The sequence below is a fragment of the Perna viridis genome, chromosome 13 (assembly GCF_037379345.1).
Source record: "Perna viridis isolate PV_CMFRI_1.1 ecotype Kerala chromosome 13, ASM3737934v1, whole genome shotgun sequence".
Classification (NCBI taxonomy): Eukaryota; Metazoa; Mollusca; class Bivalvia; order Mytilida; family Mytilidae; genus Perna; species Perna viridis.
Genome location: NC_142457.1, coordinates 21433108 through 21459679, shown reverse-complemented (window position 1 = coordinate 21459679; position 26572 = coordinate 21433108). Strand labels below are relative to the sequence as shown.

The 26572-nt window shown below is 33.3% G+C and overlaps 1 protein-coding gene across 1 annotated transcript in view; it reads right to left on the bottom strand.

Moving 5' to 3' along the window:
- Positions 1-26307, bottom strand: part of LOC148599982 (uncharacterized) — a 32272-nt gene extending 5965 nt beyond the window's left edge. The window contains exons 1-14 of the mRNA XM_088559148.1: positions 26231-26307; positions 24559-24788; positions 23325-23417; positions 20978-21049; positions 19616-19687; positions 17041-17112; positions 16429-16500; positions 15973-16038; positions 14586-14648; positions 11752-11820; positions 9761-9832; positions 4014-4085; positions 1909-1989; positions 609-784 (exon numbers count right to left, since the gene is read on the bottom strand). Coding sequence (XP_088415274.1) covers positions 609-784; positions 1909-1989; positions 4014-4085; positions 9761-9832; positions 11752-11820; positions 14586-14648; positions 15973-16038; positions 16429-16500; positions 17041-17112; positions 19616-19687; positions 20978-21049; positions 23325-23417; positions 24559-24767 — 1189 coding nt within the window. The 5' untranslated portion in view covers positions 24768-24788; positions 26231-26307. The remainder of the gene's footprint in view (positions 1-608; positions 785-1908; positions 1990-4013; positions 4086-9760; positions 9833-11751; positions 11821-14585; positions 14649-15972; positions 16039-16428; positions 16501-17040; positions 17113-19615; positions 19688-20977; positions 21050-23324; positions 23418-24558; positions 24789-26230) is intronic.
- Positions 26308-26572: the final 265 nt, after the last annotated feature.

The window sequence follows — 26572 nt, the reverse complement described above, 5'->3', positions numbered from 1 at the left end:
CTTACTCTACATGTAAGTCTACCTCCTAAAACAATTTAAATGTATTTTGAACCTCAGTTAAATGGAGGACCACTAAAGCGATTTTTTTTTCATAATTTGGCATGCATTTACTAAAGGACAACCTAGATTTCAATTCGGACAAGTAGAATTTTCACCAACTTGCCCATAGGACAAGGTTCTTAAAATGTTTAGGTCATACCCATGACTTCATGAAGTATTAATCTTTTCATCACGCATGCTCCATACAGCGTCTGAAGTTCTTACTCTCTTTAAAGAGGAAATGATCCCGTCGCTGCGTGGTGCTTATGAGCTTATCCAACATGGGCCATTCTGACCGCTATTTTTTTTTATTAATTCAAATACGTAGGCCAATATTGAACTTCAAGTGGATCGAATTCACATGAAATTTACTTAACATGAATTTCGAGTAAACTATTCACATGAAATTCGTGTGAAGATTTGTTCCACATGAAGTTCACACGAACTCTGTTTTAAAACTCTTAATTCGTTCAATTTACGTAAAAATCACGAGGAATTCATTTGAAAATCATATAAAATAATATTGTCATGTCTTTGTAGTATGTCAGAAAATCACAAAACGTACTTACGATTACATCGTTCGAAAAATGTTTCCTGTAACTCCAATAAACTTCTTCTAGATTGATCAGTAGTATCGCTACAAAAACACTGTACTTTAGTTCCAAACCCAAACTGTACCGCCGTTGCAAAATTGTACAAACTTTGCTGTGAACAATCACAGACCATTGGGTTTCCACCAAGTGCCCTGTGAAAACAAACATCAAAAAGCAAACATTGTCGTGCTACGTCAGTGGAGGGGGCGTTCCGCAGCCATGTTAGAACCCACCTTTGATAAAAAGAAATGCGTTAAAACCGTACACGATTCGAGCAAACTAAGTTGATGATATGATCTTGAACCCCTCTTTTTCTAGAGCTCTTCTGGACCCCATATTTTAAAGATCTTCGGATCCCCCTGTAAATACATGCATACCAACTCTTCTACAGATAAATTGATATTGGATAACGACGACAGCAAATTCGCGTACAGCGTATGCAATGGAAATACGAAGACACATACCTTGTTAGAATCCAATCTGTCAAATTTTTGTGACGAAAATTTTATCTATTATTCCATAGAGCGAAAAATAGATAAGTCCCAAGAAACAGGAAGGTGGTATCGGAAAAAAGTATATATAATTTACCTGTATATAAAGCCACATAGCAAATTTGAAATCAATCAATTGAATGTCGAGATGATTGTCACGAAATTTGGATGAACGAAAGGACGGACACACGGACAAGATGATTCCCTTCGTTAAGTTGGATATAAACATCAGGTAATTAAAAGGTCTATTTAAGCGATAGGCAGATTATACATATATCAATGTAGTAATTGAGAGAGAGGAAAAAATATGAAAAGTGTCGACAGATATTCTGTTAACTGAGGTTCAAAATACATTTAAATTGTTTAAGGATGTAGACATAGGGTAAGGGACATAACTCTGGAAATCAGTGATATGTTTGTATCATATTTAATTATACCAAAGCCTCTCAAGCTTTCATTTGAAGAAGAATAAAATCAACCCAAATTAATTAGATGCTTACATAATATTGATTAAAATGCTTAATACAAACGTTCCAACGATTTTTAAGAGTTGTGTCCCTTACCCTAGGTCTAACTCCTTAAAGGAACTTTAAAAAGGGTTTTCAAATTATTTTGGATTCGGTTTACACCGGTTTTCCCGCACAAAACTACATACTTTTTATCTTTAACCAACGTCGAATTTGTACACACCCTTTCTTTAACAGATTATCTCAATATCATCTTCCAAAGTTTAAAGGTTTTTTTTTTCTTTTTTCTCTACTTATGCTTTAAGTTACTATACATACAAAGCCAAAAGGGAACTGTAAGCTTGCCATTCATCAAAACAAGAACCTGATAGTCTGTCCAATCTATTGAATTGTAAATCTCTGAAATAGCCGATATAGTTGCAAATTGACATGTAATTATACTGGAAATCCCGGTTCTTCTACGCATTATACACTAGCAAATATTGTTCACGTGAAATTCATGTGAACCTAGTTATAAACGTAAAATTCATGTGAACGTAATAAAATGTGAAATTCATGTGAACGTAATAAAATGTGAAATTCATGTGAACTTAACATCAAATTCACTTGATTTTCATGTGACTTTCAAATAACTTAGCTTAAAAAGTAAACAGAAATTCACATGATTGCTCGATTCACATGAATTTCATGTGAACTCTGTCAAAATTTATTTTTGCTTAAAATCATGTTAAACAAGTTTGCTTGTGTATAAATCAGGATATAATTAAGGTTCTGTTGTTTTTCCCCATAGAAAATAAAATGATTGCGTATTGTCTTCATTGTTATTGGATATTGGTGTCTACATGGAAATATCTTCGCAGAGAGGGAAATTGTTGCCTGTCTTGTCCAAGGAATTGAATAGCCTGCCTATTCTTTCCATAGAAAGTGTAAAATGTTGCCCAAGGAGGCAAAAATGCCTTCTATATCCATAAAAGGTGTAAATTGTTGCTTTTTATCTCCTAAGAAGATGGAATGTTTGCCTATTATCTCCAAAGAAATTGTGTGTATCAAAACACCCTTTAAAATTTAAAAAGTCACATTGTGGCCACCGAATTACCTACAATATTTGTATCTAAGACATTAATTATAGCTATCTAGTCCAAACTTACTGTGCAGTGTCGCTATTTTCTGACCAAAATATCGCCATATAAAATTGTGTATGTAAAACACATATTGTCTATATCAGGGTTGACAGAAGCTATATCTGAGAAAGTATTTTTGTACTTTTTTATTTCGATAGCCAACGCATATTTTTTTTTACAAAATTAATATGACCGGTTTATTAATCATTTTGTGAACATGTAACATTTAAGGATCTTTATCTTTAAAAACTGACTAAGTTATGCGAAATAACCGACCAAGCGCAATCTGTCCATGATTTTTTTTAAAAATTTAATTTCTATAACATTCCAGCCAAAATTAAGAAAAGTCTAGTTTGAATTAGAAGTATTTGGATCGCGGTTTGCCGACTGATTGACGTTAATGATGTCACAATACCAAGTTAGTCTATGGAATATAAACTATCTTTCGTATAACCTAACTTGATATTTTAGCCACGCCCCTTAAATACAGAATCCGAACACACTGAATTCAAAATTATGTTGACATTATAGATTCATGTTAAATAATGCTGTTTATCTAGAAAAAAAAACAAAATAAAAAACAATAACAATAACAACAACAACAACAACAAAACACAACAATTTCGTATTATTTATTTTTTTGTTTTCTGGTGATTTTGAATAAAATTATATCCTTAATAAAAACTCTATTTTTTGAACAGGTTATACGAAATATCATGATTTGCGGCAATTTACACTTATAAACCGCAAAGTGTTTTAAAAAAGTGTAAACTGGCCCAAACCAGCTTATCGAGTATAACCTGTTCAAAAATTAAAAACATTCCTTACAATTTAATAAATAACGGGTAGTAGTCCCAATATTGATAATTGATTCGTATCCAAACGTTATTTTGTGTGGGATTATTTGAATCGATCGCGGTGTGCGGACCAATCGACGTTAATGACGTCATAGTACACTACTAAGCAAAAATAATCATACAAAATAACCTGATTTGCTCAAAGAGAACAAACCAACCAGAAAGCTTGTTACAAATCAAATTAAATTTTCAATCATACATGTAAATAAAAACAAACAAACCAAGCTCCGAATAACGTTTGACGTTCGAAACTTTTTAAGTAACTATAGATGCCACAGACAGCCTATTCACAAAAATGCAAAAATCTTGCAATGTCGAGAAAAAGTAAATGATTTTACGCTTCCTTATTATTGTCAAACGAGGTTGAAATTGAATAATGACCGATGATTATGAAAGGTCTGTCTGCGGCGGTTAGTGAGCGAGGGAATGAACATAGAAAACGTACAAGACTTTCAGATTCTGTAATCCCCAGAATACCATGCTGGGTAAAGCTGTCAATAGGTTTCCGCTAATATACCTATTTACGATAAATATATATGGTGGTTAGCAGTAAAAACAATAACGTAAAAGATATATAATAGAGAAACAATGAAACTTGTCTGAACCGAACCCCAGATAATCTGAAAACCTGTATTCACCGAACTCTGGATGATCCAAACACCTGTCTAGTAAACAGAATCCTGAATAATCCGAAAACAAACCTGTCTAAACCAGACATTTTAGATGAAATTAAATGTATTTTGAACCTTGACTTACCGAAAACCTATCAAAAGGAGGTTCGGTTTAGACAAAGATTCACTATAGTTTCGTATTTTCACATATTTCTATTTTGAGTAAGCCAATTTAACAAACACAAAGCAGCGTTTTAGTTGACTTGTTATTTCACAAACAAGGCTATATATCTTCATTTAAATTTTAAGTTTTACTGAATTGAAAATCCATGGAACGTAACGCTTACCACGTGCAACGTGTCATGTACATGCCATTGGAGAAGCAGGATAATTATGCTAACCCTTCCGGACCACCTGGCGTCATTCCTAGTTTTTGTGGGAGTTCACAGAGCTTTAGTGTTTTAAATGAGGTTTGCTTTCTTATTTTCTAGTTTTTTATACATGTGTATTTCACTAAGTGCATTTTATTCTGCTCGCTCGCTATATTGTACATGTTTATGTGTAGATCGTCTTGGGTTTAATGTTTTCAAGAATCTATATAAATGCCATGTACTTGCATTTTGAAGAGTTTTTAAGGCTTTGGATTTTTTTGTATTACGGATATCCAGATGTGAGAACATCGTTGAAACCTATTATTCTGATATGGCGCCCTACAAACAAAATATTACCCGACATATCCTCACTTGGGCGATTCAGATGCAGAAATAATGTTTTTCTTAGTCATTAGTATAGGGTTTGTAAGTCTTGTCATGCATATGACTCCGTGGTTGCATGGGAATGGGTCCCAGTCTACCATTCAAATGCATAGAAATTTGTCATTTTCAGAGCGTTGGATTCAATTTATAAATCCAAAGCATATTTTCTTGTAAAAATACCAATAAAAATGACAAATATCTATTTCCACATGATAAAAATGTTACTAAATAGTGTAAAATAGAAGATTTTGCATTGTAATACAGCGTTTCGAGATTCCGGAAGTAAACAATACAGACCTTTTTTTGATATTCAATACGTTTTACACCAGAAATTCTAGTAAAGAAAATGAAACTAGAACGAGACATACAGACCCTATAGACAATCCACATATAGGTATGGTGTAGTACTTTTTATCCCACGGGGTGGCCTTTGTATTCATATTTCATATTCCTCTATCGTTCGGTATAAGATAATCGAATAAAGACCCAGTCCATGAGTACAACACCGTACCCCATTAATTATTTCTTATTTGATAAATGTAGCCCTGACTGCAGTATCTTCACAGGATCGATTGTCTCGTATGAGCTGGCATAGCAACATTAAAAGACGCGCAAATTATAAATCTGTTGATTGCTTATGAGTGACCATCCATGGTAAAATAATTAACGATACTTTTTCGATCGAGAAGGTCGATGCTTTTGACAAGCATCACGTTACTTGTTAAAAGCATCATGATACTTAATAAGTTGACAAAACAATCGCAAGTTAAAAGCAATACGATTGAAGTCAATGCGTCATTATGGAAGTCAAAAATCAAAAGCATCTTAATGGAAGTCAAAAGCATCATGATGGAAGTCAAAAGCATGACGATGGAAGTCAATAGCACCATGACGGAAGTCAATAGCATCATGATGGAATTCAAAAGCATCATGACGGAAGTCAAAAGCATCACGGTGGAAGTCAATAGCATCATGATGAAAGTCAAAAGCATCATGACGGAAGTCAAAAGCATCACGGTGGAAGTCAAAAGCATCATGACGGAGGTCAAAAGCATTCTAATGGATATCAAAAACATCATGATGGAAGTCAAAAGCATTTTGATTAAAGTCAATAGCATCATAATGGACGTCAATAGTATCATGATGGAAGTCAATGGCATCATGATGGAAGTCAAAAGCATCATGATGGAAGTCAATGGCATCATGACGGAATTCAATGGCATCACGATGGAAGTCAAAAGCATCATGATAGAAGTCAAAAGCATCATGACGGAAGTCATTAGCATCATAATGGAAGTCAAAAGCATCCTAATGGATGTCAAAAGCATCATGATGGAAGTCAAAAGCATCATGATGAAAGTCAATAGCATCATAATGGACGCCAATAGCACCATGATGGAAGTCAAAAGCATCATGATGGAATTCAAAAACATCAAGATGGAGGTTAAAACATCATAATGCTTATAATTTCCATTGCGATGCTTTCATCATTTTAATTACTTCGTGATACTTTGAACAAATACCACGACGATTTTAACAAGTATCGCGGTGCTTAAAAAAACTAATGTATGATGGATGTATCGTTATTTTGACATGAGCGGCCACTACAAATGACGACATATAATTTGATGCTTCTGATTGACAACGGCACATTCTTTTGTTGAGCCTAACTATAACCCAGTAAATAAACAACCAATAAATAATATAAATGGAGATAAAACAGCTATTTTGGAAAACCAGACTGACAATTATGTTTTTTTTTCTTCTCAACTACACGCTAAAACAATGCTTCTCTTGCACCTCCCATTTCATTTCGGCTATATTCTAGTACATATTAAATCTATGCACAGCTTAACAAATTGATTTTCTTATAAAATGGATACTATGCCTTATTATATAAATAGCAATGTTTTATCGAATGTTTCCAGTGTAGTAAATTTCGATAATTCACACTGTGAAATAAATTCGGTAATTTCGCTCCCGGACTTTCTCCCGCCAAAACGTCACAACTTTGATATCAATCCGCCAATCACAAAATTTTAAATTCATGTTTGAAATGTCGATAAATTATGAACCTATACAAAATAGGATAATTGATTGTTTTTCGTAGATGACCAAAATATGATCACTCGTGCCAAGAACGCTTCAGGATTTACCTCGTGCGCGGAACAAGTTCCGCACACTCGTTAAATCTAGGCGTTCTTCGGCACTTGTTATAATATTTTTGTTATTTACTCTTTCTGATTAGTTATCCTATTAACCTCTCGCCTTTTTTCGTCTACACTCCCCTTGAATACAAGTGAGTGAAAAATAAACCTAATTTCTACCCCAATATGCAAATGACCCAGTCGAGTACATGTTACAGTCAAATTATGGGTATAGCGCATATCAGTCGAAAAAATATTTGACAGTCTAATATGACGATTACTCGACAAATCGACTAGAAAATGTATATTGAGGTAGAAGTTAGGGGTTTAGTGTCAGTTACTGTAAGAATCTGGCAGTAAGTGTCACATGGTATAACAAAAACTATTTTGATAGTGTAATTTGACTATTTGCACCGTCAGAATCAAAGGAAACATACAGGATTATCCATATCATGCTAGACCATTGAGTTAAAATTTCTGGGGCAAATAACTCTGTCAAAAATCCCATTTTCTGAGTAAATCCAATGATGCAAAGATCAAATAGTGGTCTTTTCAGATTGAGAAAGCGTCTTTGAATTATGTTTTATTTTTTTCCCCATTTTGCCTGATTCTTTCAAATACCTACACTTAACTACGGATTTATTTTTAGTGGGGGTGTAGTATCCATTCTGAAAGTACCTATAATTTTTAAAGCATTTGATGATATAATTAAATGTTAATTTAAAAACGATATCATATACCATACAATTATCAACTTCTGTTGATTTTTTTAATCCATTAAGTGTCAGTCCCTACAAGAGTCAGGCAGTGTGTAAAAATGGTATGAAAAAAAACATCATTTTGATAGTGTAATTTGACGATTTGCACCATCAGAATCAAGGAAAACAGACAAATTTGTCATATCATGCTGGACCTTTGAGTTACAATTTCATTGAAATGAACTGAAAATGAAAATTTCAAGGGCAGATAACTCTGTCAAAAACCTTATTTTTCTAAGATTCTATTGAAAAATTTCTGCGCAAAGCCAGTAATAAAGAGATCAAATTATGGTCTTTTCAAATAGAGAAAGTATCCTTGAGTGATATTACATTGTCAGATCAGTGAGGTTTTGACATGCTTTTTTCTGATTTTTCCAATTTTGCTGGATTCTTACAAATATTTACACTTAAGTTTTGTACTACTAGTTTTCTTTGTTTTTTATGATTTTGTCTTTTGATCAAATATTTGAACGGCTAGATATTATACTAAACATCACATGCGAGGCCAATAGGGTATGTAAGTCTCGTCATGTGATCCCGTGATTTCACGAGAATGGGTCCTAGTTTACCATTCAAAAGCATGGAGATTTGTAATTTGGAGAGCTTTGAGTTCAGTGTTAAGGGCAAAAATCTTTCTGTGTAAAAAATCCCGATAAAAATGACAAATAAATATTTTTACATAATATATGTAGTAAGAAAAAAAACATAAACTAGAAGATTTTGCATTAATACAGACTTTCGAGTACCCGGAAGTAAACAATAAAATACAAATCGGTCATCGGTTTTCAATACGTTCTACATCGAAAATTCCGCTAAAGAAAATGAAACTAGAACGAGACTTACATACCCTATGACAAGGCCGTAACTAGCAATATTTCAGATATTTCAAAAGAATCACACAGAGAAAAAAAGTTTATAACCGGTGAATTTGAAAAACATCAACTAACTTTATATACAATTTTAACATCACCACAGCCTCGCCGAGGCTGAAATGTATTTCAGTTCTTTTTCTATGGTCAATAAAATGTAACATTTTAACTATTTACTCCAGAAGACCTTGATTTTTATGTTTTTTCTGGTCAACAGCTGCAGTTTTTAACTACTGACCGGAGAAAAATTTTGCGTTTTTTTTTCCTCCGATCAATGCTCACCCGTTTTCGGAGTTTATACTTCTAATACGTGAAAAACCGACTAGATGACATTCAGAAATCAACTAACTTTATATACAATTTTAACATCACCACAGCATCGACGATGCTTTGTACATGTATATGACGTTGATATGAAATAATTGGAGTTGATTTTTTGCAATATTCAACTTTCATACATTCTGAAACCTAATGACTAATTCAACGACCATTTTATTAGCGAGGGGATTGCGTCCTCGGATCTTTTTAAAAAAAATATAACTGTTCATAACTTTTTGGGAAAAAAATTTAGTCATCCATTGAAAAAAAGATTAATGTTACTATATTTTTCTCATAATTTTAGAAGGCAGATTTAAAAATAAACATATTGATTTTGGTGAATAAATTATGTTTTGGAGCTAGAAAAAACACTCTTATTAAATCCAAGCCCCACTCCCCCCTTCTCAGAATAAAAACATTCGACGCTTTAGTTTAAGCTAGGCTTTGTCTATCAGTGAAGGAGCTTTTTGTACACAAATAACACCTTTGTTTATACTGATCCATTATGTCGGTGATGTCTCGACCAAATGTTTAAATGCGAAATTTCTAAAACATTTGTTCTCCCCCTTCGTAAAAAGTTTGTTTATTAAACAATCACTTCCGAATTGTGTACGTCATTTCCGCGAGCCAGTCGATTTTGTGTCATTCCCGTTTTTTTTTCTTCTTCAGACCGTTTACATAAATAGGAAGTCGCTGACACTCCGTCTCTGTTTGAATATACATATATAACTTACAACATTTGGAGATTCGTCTGATTCTGGAAAATGTGTGCTGGTAGATACGTCAACTTATTATCACTGACGTCACTGCAATTAAAATAAATCATTGTATTTCAGTTCTTTTTCTATGGTCAATAAAATATAACATTTTAACTATTTACTCCAGAAGACCTTGATTTTTATGTTTATCTGGTCAACAGCTGCAGTCTTTAACTACTGACCGGAGCAAAAATTTTGCATTTTTTTTCCCTCCGATCAATGCTCACCCGTTTTCGGGGTTTATACTTCTAATACGTGAAAACCCGACTAGATTACAATCAGAAATCATGGTCACGGAATTTGTAAAGACTTATTAAAGTTCATTGTGATAAAACATTTGTCGACTGTTTATACGGGGAACAGTAAATTCATTACCCCTCGGTACTAACTATTATCCTCGGTGTTGCTTCAGGTATTAATAGGTACCCCGGGGAAATAAATTCGCTGCTCCCCTTGTGACCATTCACCTAATGTGTATTAAGATAAATAACTTTTCTAAACTTTTTGTTATATTCTAACTAGAACAAAACAAGTTTGTCTACAGATAATATCATAATATTACTTTATTTAACTTCTATAATATTAAAACCAGATGCACATTACAAATGGCGTAATTTTAATACTTGATAAATATCTTTTTGAAATTATGAATATACTGTTGTATATATTCTTTTATAGAGTGCATGCTTACATACGGATGTTGAAAGTAGTGTGAAATTTATTTTTGTTTGAATTACTTGTATGTAATAGATATAAAATGATATATTGAAAACATTATTCTAGAATTAAGCGAATACACTTATTTATTTTTTATGCTTTTTCAAGTTTGCCCAAAATTCTTTGATACATTACTCTTAAAACAAGTGAATATTAACTTCATTTATTATTTATAGTTTATCAAATTTTGTTCAAATTTAATACTCAAATACAAAAATACCAGTTTTATATATTGTTAATTTCGATATGCTGTACTCGTGTTTCTAACAGCCACAAATTTATATTTAATGCTAAGAAAGTTAACTCTTGCTTTAAACTTTTCCTTCTGGAACAACTTTTCAAAACTCTTAGTTATATTCGGTATACAACAAAACACATTTGTGTATGGACAAAATGAATAATTTTACCCTTAAAATTGAAAGTTAGAAAAGATCTCAAATTTATATGTTACAACTGTAATAAAATGATCATCATGCATCATAAGCCTCCAAAGGCTGGTTGGTAAAAAAAAGATGTATCTAGTGTCATGACTATGTATAAATTTGATGTTGCCAAGCTGTACTTAAAAATAAAATATTTATCTGTCTGTTAATTGGTAGTGAAACCTGCCTAAACTTACAATTTCAAAATACATTAAAATTTTATTAAGAAAGTGTCCGTGCGAAAAGCCAGGCAGTGGGTAAACACATGAAAAATTTTGTTTTAAAAAAATGTCCGTCCATGTGATATGACAAATGCATCCTTTTCAAAGTTGAAAGTTTGTTTTTCGATTAACTGCAACAATAAATAAAAGAGAAATGAATTTTATATGTGAAAAGGGGAGATAACTTCTCATTTTGTGCAAAATATGGTTGCTTTGTAAGGGGACTTTAAACAGTCATTTTCTGCCTTCCATTATCAATTAATAATTATTTTTGACATATATACCTTTTGTATGATATAAACATTACATTGGAACTCACAATTCCGTCCTTGCGAGACCCGACGGGGTAGTCAAGGACGTTAAAAAAACCCTTAGTAGTAGCACAATTCAGTGGGAAAAAATATGTTGTACCACCCACATCATAGGATTCGCCAGCTTTTACCATGGATAATTTGTCTGACTTAGACAGGTTTTCAAATTGTTCAGTGTTCGTTTAAGATAGATTTCACAGAAAAAACAAAATCAGGGTTTGGTAAAAAATTCTCGTTAAGTTGATGAGCATGCGTGAATTTATCAGTGAATACCGACGATGTATATTGATACTCACAAAATTTTCAAATTGGACCCAGTAAACAAATCTTCCAAAAGTTCTGTTAAATTGTTGTCACTAATATTCCTAAAAAGACATTTAAAATATATATATTTTCATCAACAATCCAACAATCTTCAGAAAATCAAGTCTCTTGATTCTGACAATAGACGATTTTCACATTCACTTCCGTTCTCGAAAAGTTATATGGAGATAAACTGGGATCAACGGGCGTAAGATCGGGTGACAGTGCAATGAGATCTAACGGGAAAGAAACTTGATTCGATTGCTGCATATGAATTTTAAATGACAGAAGATGAATTCCGAACAAGGGTATTTATACTTAATGCAAATTAAGTCATAGCTTTGAAGCTTCAGTCTTCTCTCGGAACTCCCTATATAAAGTTCGGTATTTTCGCATCGTCTTCGCTGAGAGGCGTTTATCATATGGTCTTCAATAATTATCTAAATTCAGACACTTTTTTTCGTTTCCGACATGCTATGAGAGTAGGCCTTTCTTGCTTATACTCGTCTCGCTAACTAGCGACATGAAGTGACAAAACCATCAAAATCAGAAAAAGCGACAAAAGATTTTTAAATATTTCTATATATTCAACTTCGTCCTACACCTGCTTCATGTAACATATTATAGAAGCATTTAAGGAGGTAGATCCAGGGTAAGGACCCAACTCTTACAAATCATGGAACGTTTGTATTAAGCATTTTTCAGCAGTTTTATGTAAGCATCAAAGTAACCTTGACTAATTTCATTCTGTTTCAAATGAAAGCTTGATAGGCTTTGGTGAAATTGAATATGATACAAGAATCATATCACTGATTTCAGGAGTTATATCCCTTACTCTAGGGCTACCTCCTAAAATGTGTTTTATGTTAGGAGGCATATATCCATCTAAATATTAATGTTCTTGTGCAGTTTTCAAATCAAGTTTACTCTCTGTGTCTAAAATTATATAAAAAAAGTATAAAATTGTAAACCAGTCTCCTTCAGAATAGACGTTAAAAGTGAATGTGAAAGTCGTCTATACAGCGGAAGCAATAAATAAAATGAACCATTATACACTGTTTAATTTTAACCATATTCCATATTTCATGTGACGTCTGTACCTCAGAACCTACACATAAATTAATACAAGAGACAAAAGCTGCAATTCAATAGTGAATGCGTTATTACAGTGAAAACTGTATAAAGCGAACCACTTTTAGATTTTAAAATAAGTGCGTTTTAGACAGAGGGTCAGTTTATACGTTTAAATTGATAAAAGGGACTTAGAATATATAGACATGTTTTGGATTTTCAGGGTACGGTTTAGGCATAATCCAGTCAAGTGATGAATATAGCGCATATCAGCCGAGAATATACAGTCTCTGACTTTAGTATGTTTTGGATTATTCGGGTTTCAATTGTTTAGCCATGTTTCAATGGATTAGTTCTCAACAAAACCTGACCACGGTAAAGTTTCTGCAACATTTGCTAACCTTTCAAAAGTAACACTGAACTACATATATTTATCAGGACGGCATATAGTACCTAGATACAATTTTCACTTAGAACGGTCGATGATTTAGGAAATAAATCACGGAAACTCCATTTTATAATTGTTTTACCACAGGTTGGACATTTATTCGTAGTTTTTTTTTATTTTATATAACGACATACATGGACAGTCCGTGGTCATATTAGAATTTGTTTACCGCCATTGTGGCGGTCGATATGTTTTATTTTAAGTGTAAGTATTTGTAAGAAGCAAGCAAAATGGGAAAAGCCAGAACCATGCATGTCAAAAACCCTCCGATAATGTTGAATGATTTCTTTATATGAAAATGCCACTATCTGATCTCACTATCAATGGATCTGTTCAACAGAATGTTAGAAAATTGTGACCGTTAACAGAGTTACCTACCCTTGACATGTTCTTTGTAAGTGCATTTTAGTGGAATTGTAATATAATTTACCAACATGTTATGGAAAATCCTCTCTTATTTCATTGATTCTGATGGTACAAGTACTATAAATTAGAACTCAAATCACTATAAGGCACAGAATAAGGCAAACTTATCATTAAATATTATATTTAAATTTAAAATATTTCTGAAGCTCCCGAATTCGAATTGTGGAGCTCTTCATATGTTTATAGATGTCCTGAAATCGAATTGTGGAGGTCCAGCAATATATTTGGGGAGCTCCTGAAATCATGTTGGAGGTTCAGAAATCGAATTGTTGAGGTCCTATAATCGAATTGTGGAGCTCTTCAAATATTTACGGAGGTCCTGAAATAATTTAGGAGGTCAGTCATGAAATCGAACTGTGGAGATCCGGAAATAATTGAGGAGGTCCTGAAATCAAATTGTGAAGGTCCATAAATGATTGAGGACTTCCTTAAATATTTAGAAACTCCTTAAATAATGGGAATTTTGACTAATAGCGCACCTAATAAATTACTCTTTCATAATGTTTTTTTTTATCACATGTTTTACCCTCTGCCTGAATTTTACAGAGACTGACACTTATTTTTCAATTGAACAGTATATAAATGATCGGTGTGGCTTAGTAACCTTGATATCAACCTTCACCGCATGCGTTTTTTTTTCGGGGTGATTAGACTCGAGGTTGATATAAATATCCAGTTTCGTAAAATTCTGATCAGCAGTGATTAAGATACAGAATATAAACTCAAATACGCTGCTCGAGGTTTGTAAAAGTGCAATAAGACTAAAAAAAAAATTCTGGCATTCTGGTTTAAACAGGTTTTCAGATCATTGAGTATTCGGTATAGTCAGCTTGATTTTACTGTAATCGGAAATGTTAGATATTTTACATGGCTAATACTTACAGTTTCTCTAATAATGGAAAATTCAATTTTTGTAAATACGTCAGTTCACATTCCGCGGCGTACCTAAATATATCATTCTAACATTAATCTTATAATTTGATAGAAATGAGTGTTTTGACCTTGGGAGGTACTAATTTGTACACAAAATATTCATTTTCTTGTGTAAAACAACATAGGTTTTTAAAATTTCAGTGCGTGCAGTGTCACCTTGATCAACACTTACGAACCTGGCAGCAAATTTTGATTTGTTTTGTTTAATTTTGTTCAATTTTGTATCATAAAAATGGTATAGGAGGGGATTTATTTTTTACCGAATAAATGTTTATTTTTCCGACGCAGTCGGTATAGTTTCACTTTTTACCCTTTGACCTTAAAGACGCTCTTCCATGGAAACGCAAATCACCTGATCAAAAATTTTGCTTCCAAATTGGCCAAATACTGATAACTTAGTGGGGTTCGAAAAAGGGAATTGAAATTTGCGTGCCATGCGTTATTTTCTGATGAAAATTATAAGTAAAAAGAACAAATTTTTCTGCGTCGGCTATGTTTTTTTAAAGATAGTACTTGTTTTATTTATTTTATTATTATTATTATTATTTTTTTTGTGGGGGGAGGGGTGTGTGCCACGTTTAGGAGATAGACCTAATGTAAGGGAAACACCACTTACAAATTATTGGAACGTTTGTATTCAGCAGTTTACATCAATCTCATGTAAGCATCAAAGTAACTTAGACTGATTTCATTCTGTTTCAAATGAAAGCTTGATAGGCTTTGGTGAAATTGTATATGGTACAAACGTATCTTTATACACACACATCAAGTTATGGTTCAACGCGTACAACATTTCACATCAACATTACGAAACTTAGCCCCGTGCAGGTCCGGGTGTCAAAAGAATAGGCCTGCAGCAGCGCTAAGCTTGTCGTATAAGGCGACTAAATAGTGCTCAGAAACCTAGCCGGGGGCTAGGCGCTCTGCCCACAGAGCAACTGGGATGTGTGCCCCAGGTGGTGGAATGGGGTACCCCTGGCGTGTTGCATGCTGGGGTTGTCAGGCTATAATACGGAAAACCTGACCGCAAACCATAGTGGTGCACCGTGTTGGGAAAGATGCCACGTTCCTCGCACGTTAAAGAACCCTGCTGTGGTATTCGATATGAGTAGGAACCTTTGCGCTCCGCCACAGGAGGCTAAATTGCCCTACCTTACCCATCCCCCCTTTTTCGAGTGGCAATCAAAATTTGTCGACCCTATTATCCTTGTGACCCATCCTTTTTTTTTCCATTTCATTTTCATTTTGTCATCCATTTCATGTTCATTGTCTGAATATAGCTGAAATATTGCTGCTCGGACGTTAAACCCCAACAAACAAAACAAACGAAACTTACAAAGTTGTGACAATGTATACGTTTTCAAAACCTGGAACAGTTGGTACTATGGTTCCAGACAAGTCTCTAAAAAAAACGAAATTACAACTAGAATTCAAACATTAAATAGTTAATATTTTTGTTTATATTTAGAATAAGTTGCTTGGTCCGTAGAAATAGAGCAATAGCAAGCTAAAACTCGGTATATTTCATAACGTTCCACAAAAATTGTCAAAACTAATTATAGAGCTGTCATAATGATAATTTATGGAAAGTAAATCTTTCATTTTTTCATTAATTCTGGTGGTACAATAAGTCATATTTCCAATCTCCGTTACAGGTACTACTTGTATCTTCTAGATTTGCGTCAAATGAACGTAGGGTTAACACAGAGTCGAAGGTGCCACACAACCTCTGTTTCGGAGATAGGGTATTTCATACAATGTTATTGTAACAAAGATTCACATTTAATCTTACATGAACTCGAGCTGAGGATTTGAGCTGAACAAATCATCAGGAAGTGACGTTATAGGGTTGTCTCGTAGACCCCTGCAAAAAAACATATTGTAAATTTTAATTCAGAAATTATTGCGTGCATTATTTTACTGAGATTTTTTAATTCTAACCAAAAAATTTACTTTTACGGTTTTGATACTAAAATTCCACAAATTTTAAGTTTTAATTATTGCGAATTGAAGTTAGTCGCATTTTTCACGACATATTTACTCATATGAGGTTCCATTGACAACATTGTAATATGTGTTGTGGTTTGATAATGATAATACGATATAGTTCTAGGGGTGCGATGTCGGATCAAGGGGCTGAATGGGGTTGGCACCTCCCCTTTTACTGGAAAATTTATATTATCATATGTAAAAATGACAAATGGTAAATAATGTCCTAGCACCCCCTTTTTCTGAGGAACCCCGGCTGGCACTCTTCCCTTCAAACTGTCTGGATCCGCCCCTATGGTGTGATATGAATGATGCCATATTGGGGAAACGATATAAATTTTAAGTACCACTCTGTGTATGAATCAGGCAATTGGTAGTTATCAATACTATACAAAATTAGTACTAAAATACTTACACTTGTGAAAGTTTAGGCGCATTCTTAAATATGTCAGCAGGTAAAGACTTAAGAAAATTTTGTTTTAAATCCCTGTAAAACCAAACCATATTAATCAGGCATGAACTTATCTGAACAAAAAAAGATTAAGAAGGTAGACAAAAGGTATGGGGCATAGCTCTTGAAATCATTAATATGTTTGTATCATATCCAATTTCACCAAAGCATATCAAGCTTTCATTTGAAATAGAATGGAATGATTCCAAGTTACTTTGATGCTTAGATGATAGTGATGTTAAATGCTGTATACAAACGTTCCAATGATTTAAAGAGTTATGTCCCTTACCCAAGATCATCTTCATCCCAAATCTTCAATCATAGATTTAGACAATAGAAAATTTGTTTTATTTCGAAAATTGTATGCTTCCGTTCTGTTTCAACAAAACGTGTTAAAGCGTTGGCCGTAACATATTTTGAATAAGGGGCGTTAACCGATGATGCATTTAGTATAATTGTGTTTATCTTATTTATTTTTGTCGGTATTAAAGTGTCCTTGGTGGCTAATTTCATTTCGGTTATATTAATTTCCTTTCAAACAATGCAATATACAGCGATCAATACATTTGAAGTAGTCCGGTACTTGTGGAAGCGATCTATGTGTTTGATAGAGCCTCTTCAAATATCATTGATAAGCCGATTATTCTGGAATTTTTCATAGACAACATATTTGTCCAGTGTGGTGGACATGTTTTTCAACAAACGGTCGGCATTCCAATAGGAACAAATTGTGCTCCTTTACTTGCTGACCCTTTCCTTCACTCTTATGAGGCTGCCTTTATAGTTGATCTTATCCGAAAGAAAGAATATCGTTTAGCTAGATCCTTTAATCTCAGTTTCCGCTATATAGATGACGTATTATCTTTAAACAATCCTAATTTCGGGGATTTGATACATCGCATCGACCCAAAAGAACTTGAGATAAAGTATACTACTGTGAAGTCAGCCTCAAATCTTGACCTATACTTAGAAATCGATGGTAAAGGAAAACTATTGACCAAACTTTACGACAAAAGAGGTGATTTTTCATTCAAAATTGTCAACTTTCCTTTCATCTGTGGCAACATCCCTTCAGCATCTGCGTATGGAGTGTTCATATCACAACTGATACGTTATGCCAGAGCTTGCCGAAACTACGCAGACTTTTTGTATCGCGCTAGAACTGATATTACAAATTAGATTTTCTCTATTAATTTTTAATATTAAAAATTCAATTGAATTTCTGATATTAAAAAACGATTTTTTAATATTAGAAATTGATTTTCTAATATTAAAAAATGCATTTATTGTATTCAATTACGATATTTTAATATTAGAAAATCATTTTGTAATATTACAAAAATGTGACTGGTTTTGCAATATTACAGTGATTTTCTAATATTACAAATTTATTTTCTAATATTACAAATTTAATTTGTAATATTACAAAATGTGTGATGTTTTATAATATTAATAAATCAGGAATTTGTAATATTACAAAATGAATTTTTAATATTACAAAATCAATTTCTAATATTAAAATATTTTTTCCAGTATTTAAAAATGATATTATAATATTAAAAATTCATTTTCTAATATTACAAAATATTGATTTTTGTCCACTTTGGCTTGCCATAGAGCACCGAATATTAAGGATTCGGTATAGATAGTTTGGACTGTAAAATCTAGGTGCATTTTTGATGTTTGATGAACAAATCATCTGTTTCTAATTTTAGAGTTGAATTTCATGCAGTGAATCCACTTAAGACTACTGGAGACCATGCAATTTGAGTTGCTAGAATCTGTAAGAATCAGACAATATTGTAAAATAATCTTGCTAAAAAAAACACACAAATTTAACAATGTGGGCATATAGTGTATGGTCTGTTAAAGATGAATTGACATTTTGTTCATCTTAGAATTGTCATCTCAATATTTGAACTCAAGTTCAGTAGGATTTTAATATCAAAGCAAAAACACACCATCTTTTTTAGAAGAAACCTCAAGTGTCTTTTTGACGTTACCCTTTATGGTATTAACACAGTGCGCAACGTCAGAGGATTCAAAGTTGATAAAGTAAGTATGAGTTATCTCCCTTTGATGCTTTGATGATTTAATTCATACCCTGAATCACTGACACTTAACAAAGCAACGCAGGCCCATCTGCATTTTTAAATCATTTCGAATACAGTCTCATCCTCTGTCTGATTCTTAAAGAGAGTATCAATCAAGTGTTACCAGTATGTAGAGGTCTAAATCCTTATTCTTGTAAAAATAAGCGAACACGATATATTTCTCCCCATTCAATGTAAATCTCAAACCTGTTTTTTAACAATCAAGAAAATTGCTGTTTTTTTAATGTCATTTCGACTATCATTGTCACACAAAGGCTGCATTTCGTGTCAAGGATTTTATAGTAGAATTTATTGAAAAGTTATTAACTGTGTTCAAAATAAGGAATTGGCTACAAAAATTCAAAGACGGCCCACAGACAATGACAATGCTGTACAGATGTATAAGGGGTGATGTGGTTCAAATTGTAAATTGATATAATTCTTACACAACTTGTAATTTTGGTAAATTGTCAAATACACCCTGAGGAAGCTCCGTCAACTGACAATTCATAAGACTTCTGAAAACAACAAAACACAAACGATCGATTATATATTGTACAATTGCATTCTGGGTTTGCTATAACTCATGACGTTTCTGATAGGTCAAGACATAGTTTAATCAAAACTAACTACCGTACGGTAGTTTATGTGTACAGTTTACCATAGTTAATGATAACAGTGCGAGGGCGCAATGTTGTTTATGAGGAAGGAAATTGACTTTCTTAATTGGTGCATTATTTTTCCGTTTTAAATATTGCTCTGTCTAAATTTCAGGTGGAGTGTTATTTATTATCCTTTAAAAGCTTAGTGGTACTAAATCTTTTTGATGTTGCGCAGTTTTCAGATTTTTATTATTCTCGTGGTGAACAAATGAACCATTTTCAATGCCGCTAAATTTGTATGCGGAATGTATTTTACTTGACAGAATCCGCAAAATTAACCGCAAAAATTGATATGTTTATAGTATTGAAAGCTTACCCTACCGGTGCACCCGGTCTTTTCTCTTACATGTAGTTTGTTGCTCAATGACTTTTCTTCGTATTTTTTATTTCATGTTCTTTGTTGTGTCTATTTTCCTTGTCTGACCATTATCATTGCAGTATATTCTTTTGATTACCGTTCGAATTTGTTTCCCTCACTTGGATTCTCCTTAAAATATTTATTTCCCTACGAATGACATAAATTGTTAGATAAATTCAAATTTGTTGTTCATTTCTATGAACAATATTTTGAGGGATATTTGAGGATATCAAGCGGAAAAAGAGCATTTTAAACAGAAACCTAGCTATATTAAATTACTTCGTACAAAATTTTGAAAAGGAGGATACAGAATTATTTGAAAACACGTTTGGGCGAGTATTTCAAATGTTTGGATAGAGATTTAAATGGGAGTTTCAGTAAGAATTTAAAATATGTGAAGCTGATTATGATTTTAACATAACTTAAGGAATTTTATTTTCCGTGTGTCGGTCTTAAGGAGTTAAGTTCTTCGTGTGCTGAGCTTTAAAAGTTTTGTACTTCGGTGTGTCGGTTTTTAGGAATTTTGTTCCTCTGTGTTGGCTGGAGGAGTTTAGTTCTTCGTGTGCTGGGCAACAAACAAGACGTGTATAAATGGGACATGGTTCACTTTATCATTTGTTTATTTTACCTTATTTTTTAAAACAAAATTCACTGAATTTTCCAACACGTGGGTTTTAAGTCACAAGTCTCCTTTCCCTTGATCCGCCAATGCAATCATTTTTTTCGTTGGCTAAACCTTTGAATGGATTGTTATTGATATTTCAATTTTGTCTTGCAATGAAACTTACAGATAAAGCAGATTTCTTAATGCAGTAAACATTGTAATCGGTATCATCTGAAGCGGATTGTAACCAAAGAATCTGCAAGATAACAAGGATGGAATAAAAATAATAATTTAATTTGATTTGTAACAAGCTTTCTTGTTGGTTGGTTCTATTTGAGCAAAAATGAGGCTTGGTATTATAGATGAGGTCAACCGGTGCACCTCGTCCATGCTCACAGTTTTTAGTGGATTTCGAGTTGATCATTTACTTTTGTTACTCTGTATGTATATATGTTTTCGTTTATTTTATGTTTTTTGTTGGTTTTTTTTCTGGTCTTTGTCCCTGGATTAAATTCTTTTGATTCGCACTAGAATCTTGGTTCTCTTTATTACTCTTTTAAACCAAGTAATCTAGTTTGGGTCAGTGTCACGTGATGTCTTGTTTCTCCTGCGTGTAATTTTTTTTATTCGCTTCGCTATATTTTGTATGTTCACGTTTAGGAAATGTTTTTTGACGCATTTGAATCATCCCACAGCAGACGCTTCGCTATTATTTGGCCGATATTTTGTATGTTCACGTTTAGGACGTGTTTTTGACGCAATTGAATCATCCCACAGCAGACGCTTTGGTATTTTTTGGCCGATATTTCATTGGTAAATATGAAACACTAAACAAAATATTTGAATAGATTGATGCCACAAACAGTTTTAAAGAAAGCAATGTCATGTAATCCCTGATATTAGCCACCAACAATTATATTAGCGGTTATTTCATTTGAGAGAGGAATAAGCTATTCTCATTGGTTAAAATGCAGTCATGCGGTCTCCATTAATGTGCATTAAAATGTCAGGTTCTTCAACGAAATTTATAGCCCCGTGCAGGTCCGGGTGTCAAAAGAATAGGCCTGCAGCAGCGCTAAACTTGTCGTAGAAGGCGACTAAATAGTGCTCAGAAACCTTGCCGGGGGCTAGGCGCTCTGCTCACAGAGCAACTGGGATGTGTGCCCCAGGTGGTGGAATGGGGTACCCCTGGCGTGTTACATGCTGGGGTTGTCAGGCTATAATACGGAAAACCTGACCGCAAACCATAGTGGTGCACCGTGTTGGGAAAGATGCCACGTTCCTCGCACGTTAAAGAACCCTGCTGTGGTATTCGATATGAGTAGGAACCTTTGCGCTCCGCCACAGGAGGCTAAATTGCCTGACCCTACCCAATCCCCCTGTTTCTAGTGGCAACCAAAACTTGTCGACCCTATTGTTCTTGTGTCCCATCCCTTGTTTCATGTCATCATCATTCACGTTCATTTTATCATCCATTTCATATTCATCGCCTGAATATAGCTGAAATATTGCTGCTCGGGCGTTAAACCCCAACAAACAAACAAACAAACAAAAAGGAAATTTATACATAATATTTGTAAAGAGAAAAAGTGATATTTCCTTCATAATAGACAATGCTCTCACCAGGAACTTAAGACATTATCAATGTTCCAGACAATATTAACATTGTCCCTTGGGCAGTTAGTTGATCAAGATAATGCCCTCTACATAAGCAACTAACCAATCAGGGAATTGAATTACGGTCACCATAGGAGAGAGTTATTGAGGTGAAAGGGGAAAAGAGAAAACAAACCATCTAAGTCGGAAAAAATATCTCTGCACATTATGGCCTGCGAACAGTTTTCAATCTTTAGACAATTGCAACAGAAAGCGTTTAAATTAAAATTTACAAAGCATTGTACTCCGAACCCCCCTTTCCCCACTATTTCATTAATGCTCCTTTTGAATATTATTTTCCATGGGATATTAAAAATGTTTGTTTGTAGTATAATCAAAATAAGAATGTTTTTGTGTGTATTTGGGGCGTAATGCTGTAATGTATAATTTATTTACATTTGTATTAGGGTGTATTACACACACACACGCGCGCATACAAAAATGTAAAATGAACATCGTTCATTACAAGCTTATTAAACATCTAAGTAAACAATAACATCGAGATATGTAATAACACGTTACAATAATTTGTACAAAAGACCAACATTGAAAATTAAACAGATCATAACTAAAAATATCTTCTGTTGTTAAGGTCAACAATTATTAGATTGACTGGACTGTTCGTGATACCATTGGATTTAAGTAGAGATCCCGATGGTCTTTAAGTTGGCAAAAAGCAGTTAAAACAAAACTTCGATGAATGTCAGAGCAACTAAAAAGACAGGGTGAAAATTTATGAAAAAAAGATAAGAACAGTTATTGAAAAAATCAATTGCTAGCGCCTACTAATTATGCAGGACAAAATATTCATACGTGCCCTCTCCTCTTTTAACGACTAAATGGCATCTTCCTAAAGACCCGTGTTCAATACTTACAAGTATTGGGTATCTTGAAGTTGTGCAAGTTTTTCTACTAGATTCGTAGCTATAGCTGAATCAGTCATGTCAAATTTGTTGTATATAAAATCGCTTAAATAGAGAATGACGAATTCACAGTAAAATATAAAGCTCTAGTGAAGGACCAATTTTTAAGGAAGTATAGTTAGATTATGGGACACAACTCTTACAAGTCATTGGAACGTTTGTATTCAACATTTTACATCAATATCATGTCAGCATCAAAGTAACTTGGACTGATTTCATTTTGTTTCAAAGGAAAGCTTGAAAGGCTTTGATGAAATTAAATATGGCACAAACATATTACTGATTTCAAGAGTTATGTCCCGTACCCTAGGTCTACTTCCTTAAGTTTTGTTATTATGTTTTTAGTTTGACTTATAGATAAACAAAGTGAGTAATAATTTAAAAAAGAGGTTTCTACCCCGGATTCCTCGATCATTGGGAATCTTCTCCTTGATCCCTCATGACATTAGTAAGTTAAAGACAGCGACACCAAATTTAATGACGTTAGGAATAGTATTGGTTATTCTGCTCCAAAACAGTAAGTTCTATTGTTTATTTGTATCATATTGCTCTAATCTAAACAAATAGAACCTGTATTGTCGAAGTCACGGTTGTTTTTTTCGATCCAATCAACAGCAGACATGCATGTATTTACATGTAGTTTGAATGTACAAAACATTGTTTTGATGTAAGTAAGGGTACTGATGTTATCGATAAAAGATATTCTAATTAAGAATTGGCTTTGATAAAAATTTTGTCTATTGAAAAATAACAAATTTTCCATGTGCATATTATGTTCATATCACTTCGCGCAATAAATAATATGCACATGGAAAATTTATGTTATTTTTTAATAGACAAAATTTTTATCATAGCCAATTCATATGAATTAATATTGAAACATAGTTTTAACTTTAAACACGAGAAAATTAGCTCTGAATTTAACTGAATAAGGGTGTGTCAATATTTTTTTATCCATTGAGATATAATAAAATTATTTTAACCAATCAGATTAGAGTATTTATTTCAAATTAATTTATTTGTATTATTTGTTCTATGTTATATATTGAAGAGTTTTCGATTTTCTAAAAATTTTAGTTGAATAAAGGCAAGCTGCTTAAAGTTACGTTCTGTCATGTTCAAGTCGGACTACATGTTTGAGTGAGAGTAAACCCTTGTGTTTTGTCTTCCATGTAATTGTACTTACTATACCTGATGCCCAGTTGGAATACCATTGGGCATTTTTCTGAGACTTTTTTCGCTACAGTTAGCCACCTTCAAGCGTTTTTCAAAATCAAAAAAACATTTACATTCAATAACGTCATCACAACTGGAAGTAAAATAATTTAAAAATCCATGAACAGTAGCACTCATGAACAACAGTTCATTCAAGGATAAAATTGTTGTTAGCATCATTCCAGCGTTTTAAAATCAAGCCTGAAATAAGAGGAAAGATACTGAGGCAACACGGTTATATGTTTGCATCATATTCAATCTTACCAGAGCCCATCATAGCGCTCAGCTGAATCAGAATGAAATAAATTTAAGTTACTTGGATGTTTTAATTCACAAGTAATATATTTAAAATGGTTTACACAAACTTACAAGTACCAATGATTTGTAAGAGTAATGTCCCTTAGGTCTATCTCCTCAATGGAATATAGATATTCGCTACTTCTAAGCTATATGCAATATTTTAAAGTAAATTAATACCGTACACTGGAGAGAGCGCCGCGGATTTATTCTAAGTTGTTTTGTCCTGCCTTGTAAAAATCAAATCCTGTATAGAAACGGTGTAATATGTAGCTAACCAGGAAACGATCAATAGGTATGTGAAGGTTATTGGCAAGCGGAGGAAATTTGCTAGCGGAGGAGGTGGAAATAGGCTAGCGGAGGTGGAGGAAATAGACTGACTGAGACGGAGGAAATTGACTTGCGGAGGTGGAAGAAATTGGCTAGCGGAGGTGGAGGAAATTGGCTAGTGGAGTGTAATGTAGAAGATCGGGACGGCAGAACAGATGAAGCTTTCGTTATCATCAGTGGCCACTTTGCTACACAGGGAAATTGTGCTATACATGAGAATCATATGGTTTGCATAATATGATTATCATATGAATCGAGCACCACATGGTGATCATATATTTCAGCTCACATATGATTATCGTATGAATCGAGCACCATATGGTGATCAAATATTTCAGCTCACATATAATTATCATATAAATCAAGCACCATATGGTAATCATATATTTCAGCTTACATGTGATTATCGCGTGATTATCATATGATAATTATATGTTTTGCACAAACATAATTATGATAATCACAAGTTTTTTTTAAGCCCAAATTAACATATGATGATCATATGGCTATCATATTTTAAATAACATGATTATCATATGTTAAATAAGATATGAATATCACATGATTACCATATTTGACACACTTTGTTGTGTATATGACAGAAATATCCATTTTTATGACATCGGTGGTTTTAGTGTTGTCACGTGGGTGTTGTATAAACTTCAAATTTTCCGCTCATGAGTTCTACCAGTTCTTGCTAAAAAAATCTACATAATTAATGCAGTTTGCGATATCGAGGCTTGTTTTATGTATGCTTTATAAAATTCATGGGACAACAATTATAAATGAGCATTAAGGTTTTGTAGAAAACTTATCTCCATTGTAAGACCAAAAATCTTCCCTATGTATTTCATATCATAAAATATTAACGTTCTCATAGCCAGTAAATTAAGTAGAAGTGTTTGACAGTACATCCATGAAATACGTCATACAGTTTGTTTGTTTGTTTGTTGTTTTTTTTTTAATTTCAACACAACGTTAATTGAACATTCTTATTAAAGACAAAATTTACTTACGATATTAAAACAAATGGCGAACATTGTACCTGTTCTTTTTCCAGTTCAAACCTAAATGAGAAAAATTTCAAGTCAAAACTTCACATGAAGTTTGATATTTTTTCAATTGATTTGTCTTTGAGGCAGAGAATATTATAGCGTCAGGTTTTGAAATAAAATCCTTTGTTTGAAAGACAGTTTCCGTAATCATAACGTCTTTTTCATTGATTTAGTTAAATGTTATACGGTGGGTTTGCGTCGATTCATACAGTGAAACCTGTCCAATCGGAATCTTTTTTTGGACTTTAAAGTTGGGTCGGGTTAAACATGTGTACGGTTTACCGACGTTTGAAATACATTTAA